This window comes from Pyrus communis, chromosome 2 (genome assembly GCF_963583255.1).
Source record: "Pyrus communis chromosome 2, drPyrComm1.1, whole genome shotgun sequence".
Classification (NCBI taxonomy): domain Eukaryota; kingdom Viridiplantae; phylum Streptophyta; class Magnoliopsida; order Rosales; family Rosaceae; genus Pyrus; species Pyrus communis.
This window is the reverse complement of record NC_084804.1, coordinates 19,446,342-19,450,792: the sequence shown is the minus strand read 5'-3', so window position 1 is coordinate 19,450,792 and position 4,451 is coordinate 19,446,342. Positions and strand designations below refer to the sequence as shown.

The 4,451-nt window shown below is 33.2% G+C and overlaps 1 protein-coding gene across 1 annotated transcript; it reads right to left on the bottom strand.

Annotated features, from left to right (window-relative positions):
- Window positions 1–216: 216 nt before the first annotated feature.
- On the bottom strand, window positions 217–2,877 carry LOC137726424 (beta-glucosidase 12-like). The gene is made up of 11 exons (XM_068465351.1): window positions 2,823–2,877; window positions 2,507–2,565; window positions 2,282–2,357; window positions 2,033–2,110; window positions 1,852–1,939; window positions 1,515–1,770; window positions 1,198–1,313; window positions 841–1,058; window positions 673–704; window positions 477–579; window positions 217–329 (listed from the first exon to the last, which is right to left on the bottom strand). The coding sequence occupies exons 3-11, from the start codon at window positions 2,340–2,342 to the stop codon at window positions 217–219; spliced, it is 1,065 nt and encodes a 354-aa protein (XP_068321452.1). The 5' UTR covers window positions 2,343–2,357; window positions 2,507–2,565; window positions 2,823–2,877.
- Between the last annotated feature and the right edge of the window lie 1,574 nt (window positions 2,878–4,451).

Here is a 4,451-nt window from a genome sequence, read left to right as displayed (position 1 = left end):
TATAATCCACGTAGTTTAAACCAAATCGGACGGTATATCCAGAATCCCATTCAAAGTCATCCAACAATGTCCATGGAAAGTATCCCTTCACTTTCGCACCATTTCTGCACACAAATACACAAATGTTCAAATGGATTAGGTCAATATAATGATTAAATAACAATAACTTAAGAAGGCTAGGCAGTATATAGCCTTAATTAATTTGTTAATAACTACTTACTTGATCGCCGCTTGAAGGTAACACAGGTGACGGTAGTGGTAGTCAATTCTATTGGTATCATGAAGAGCCTCGTCAAGTGATAGTTCTGGATTATTCAACTCTGATACACCTACGAACATATTATTGCACAAAAAATTAAATTTAGTTTTTTTCCTCTAAAAAAAACAAAAAAAAAAAAGGGTAGTTTCATTTTACACCATTATAAATAGGTGAAACTTTTGCATTTAATCAATGCTTAAAAGTATGTATGACATACCATTCTCAGTAATATAAATGAGTGGATCATTATATTTTTCCTTTGTGTAGAGCACAAGATCGTGAATTCCTTTTGGATATACATATAACCAATCTGAAGCAGTCTGCAACACCATTTCAAGATAATACGTTAATGTTGGGGTAAAAAACTAATCCTCCAAATGCAAATAGCTCAAAATGATAAATTTGATGTATACCTGTGGACCAATAAGTACTCCATTAAGCTCAGCTGCCACAATATTTACAAACATTAGAATACAATTGGTGTAAATATTAGAATATAATTAATGTAATTAAGAAGTCAAACTAGGTCAAGAAGAACAAAAAACTTAAGCTATTGAAAGTAAGTTTCCTTTCGCACTCACTTGTAAGATCAGCTTGAGGGTCTGTTACGAAGCTTGCCTGTAGTGAATTGTTCTTCGGTGTACTAGTTGCGTATCTAGCAGTATAATAATTTATTCCAAGAAAATCAAACGATCCGTTTAGCAACTTGGATTGTTCTTTTGTGAATTTTGGCAATCTTTTTCCAACAATTGATCGCATGGTGTGTGGATAGTCACCACTTGTTAACGGGTCCAAAAACCTACAAAACATGAAAATTCCAAATATTAGCCTAATTATAGCATTATATATAAATAGTAATGCTAGCTAGGTTGCGTCAATGTTACAAGTCATAAGTAAACGTGTAATTGAGTTTATATATAATTTATTAAGACACTTGCCATCCAAACATAAAATCCAAAGATCGTAAGGCAGCATCTTTATCTTGCTTTGACTCCGAAGCAGGCTCAAACCAGTATGTCACCAATGTTATTCCTATCAAGCCTTTCTGAGATGCCTGCCCAAAAATATGAAATTTGGTTGAATAAATAGGAGTTATAGAAAAAGATACAACCTTTAGATTATCTTACTACTGAGAGTATTCCCTCTTGTATTACAACTCAATAATAATGATTCTTATAGAATTCTCAATTAGGAGCCAATATGCTGACCCAAAAAAAAAAATAAATAAATAAATAAAAAGAAACTGTTATTGAACCTGATATCTATTCTTGTACAATTCTACAGCTGCTCCATGAGCAAGAAGAATGTGGTGTGTCACCAAGTATGGTTCAATGGCTGAATCTCCACCGGTGCAGTTTAGATTTTGCCAAGAAGAGCAGCGTCCCGGTGCTAGAGTCCCAACAGCATAACCCATGCTACTAAAAGTATATGGCTCATTTACCGTGAACCAGTGCTTGACTCGATCACCAAATTCCTTATAACAAAGTTCTGCATAGTCTTTAAAATGATCGCTGTAGATGCAAATTTATGTTACGTATATCAGTATGTATTTTATCAAATTATCAATGAGAAAATAAATTTTGTTCACTTACACAATACGAGGGCTTAAGAAACCACCATATTCATCTTCTAAAGCTTGGGGAACATCCCAATGAAAGATTGTTACAAACGGCTTTAAACCTGCAGTACATGATCAGTAAAATCAAATTAAAAGTCTAATTGAATGATGTTCTAAAAATTCATGTAATAATTGTTTAAGGTAGGATGATTAACCATTGCGTAGGAGTTCATTGATGAGATTGTTGTAATAATCAATTCCTTTTCTGTTAACGCCACCACTTAATGTTCCATCTAATTTGAAAAAAAATAACAAGAAAAAAAAAGGGTTAACCAGTAGATAACTGGATCACATTACTTTAGTTAAAAGTATATAAAGAGAATAATTTTCTTGTAGGAAAAATAATTCTTATGCACAATATTGACATTGGTCCCAACCAAATATGAGGATGTGGAGCAACTTACTTGGTAATAATCTGGACCATGAAATAGATAATCTGTAAGCATCCAACTCCATATCCTTCATAATCCCCACATCTTCCTAAAATGACAAAAGTTTAAAATTAAATATTGAGGATCTCATTATATATTGTCCTTTTTATTTTATTTTTATAAAGGCTCCAATTTAATATGTTAACATGTGCCCTTCAAGTATAAAGGGTCAAGAGACAAAGTTATGAGGTTTTAGACCTTATAGCGGTGATATTGATCTATAGCGACGTCTCCGTTACTGCCATCAGCGATTTTTTCTGTAGTTATTCAAAAACATAATGGTGAAATCCATATCATGTGCAAAGTACTTTATATGCGTGCGCACTGATGAAGTATATACATATATTGTACATATCACATGACCACGTACTATTCGTCTCCCAACAAAGTGCATGGTTATTAGAGAGGTTGGAGTTTAGTTGTCCTCACGAAGAAAAGAATGAGGTGCTATTTATACTCCTTTTGAAATGAAGTAGCTAAAGTTTTCATATTACCAATTGATTAAATCACAGACCTGGATGTTTGTGGGTGAAGGTATCCCATATGCTCGGGCCTCTTCCATCTTCTTTTACTGCACCTTCATACTGAAATATACACACATGCATATACGTAAGAGTACTACTACACACGCAAGGAAGATGTCAACATTATAATTCATGCATGGATGCTAACTGCATGTATAAAATACACCAAAAATATGGTAAATAATCCCGAAAGAAATATATAAATGTGTGTGTGTGTAAAATACATATATATACAGACCTGGTAAGCTGCGGAACCTGTGCCAAATATAAACCCTGGTTCAAAACTGCTGCGATTGAGAAATTCGCAATGAACAGGTGGATCTGTATGAGTTGCTTTGCTATTTGTCAATGCAAAGCCAATGAGTAGCAGCACACCAAAGAGCAAAGATCGTGAATATTTCATTGCCATAACTTGGGAGTTTTGATATCGATCGAGATAATTAAGTTATCTCCTCCTGGAATATTGCATGGGGTTTATATAGAGAAAGGGAGGAAGGGATATGGTGTCTACGTACTAGCTCATGAGAATAGTAAAGGGTTAAAAATTGTAAACAAAATTGACTTTGAAAGCCCTAGTTTAAAGACCAAGTCATGGTCTGTCGTTTAAAAGAAAGCACGTTTCATGTACCCAAAAGTTGCGTACGTACGTAAAAGAATGGACAATCCTTGCGTTCCGCCTATGAGGAATGCACACACTCTTCAAATTTTATATTGTGATCCTTCAGTTCCTTAATCTTTATTTGAAGATCATCTAAACAAAAATAATTATTTGAATTTGAGATCCTTTAGTCATTTAAATATATGAACCCAATCGATAGTGTTGATACTAAGTAAAAGATTTATAATGAACTATTCATTTTATTGACATATTTGGATAACTACACAGTCTTCAATTTGAACAGTTTTTTGCATATATGATATTCAAATTAAGATTAAAAAATCAATAACTTATACTATATATATGAAAATACATTATTTATAAAAACAAATTATTCCTTGAGTTGAAAAGTAAGATAATGTAGACAACTATACGATCAATCTCATTTTAATTTGCAATGATCAATCCTTGAGTTACCCTTGAGTTTTCCGGCAAAAGAAAATGTTAACTGCATTAGGAAACAAAGAGCCATTTATCTGCATGTTTATATGATGTATGTCCAAATGTTGAAGGCATAACTTTTGAAGTTGAATATGGAAGATTAGCAATAGAGACTTGTTCAAACAGTAGAAAATTACTTGAGCCAACAAAAAAACAGAAATTTATGACCACAATTCTTTAGGTAAGTAGTAAGCGATAAAGATGAAGAATTTAATCTTGATCTTTTTCTTCTTGTTAGAGTTTTAGTATTGAATTGGTAAACCCAGTGGCTTTTTGAAATTGTCTTTCCACTCTAATTAAGAAGGCATCGAAATAGCTAGGTTCTCAAGTTGGCTATTTTGCTCCGAAAGATTGTGAAAGGATGCCATTGGGGTGGTTTTTTCGAAGGTTTGGACACCCTTCAAAGTATAGTAGTTATACATTCTTCTTGCTGGTACAAGAATGAGAATAGTAAAGGGTTAAAATTTGTAAACAAAATTGGCTTTGAAAGTCCTAGTTTAAAGTCCAAGTCATGTTCTGT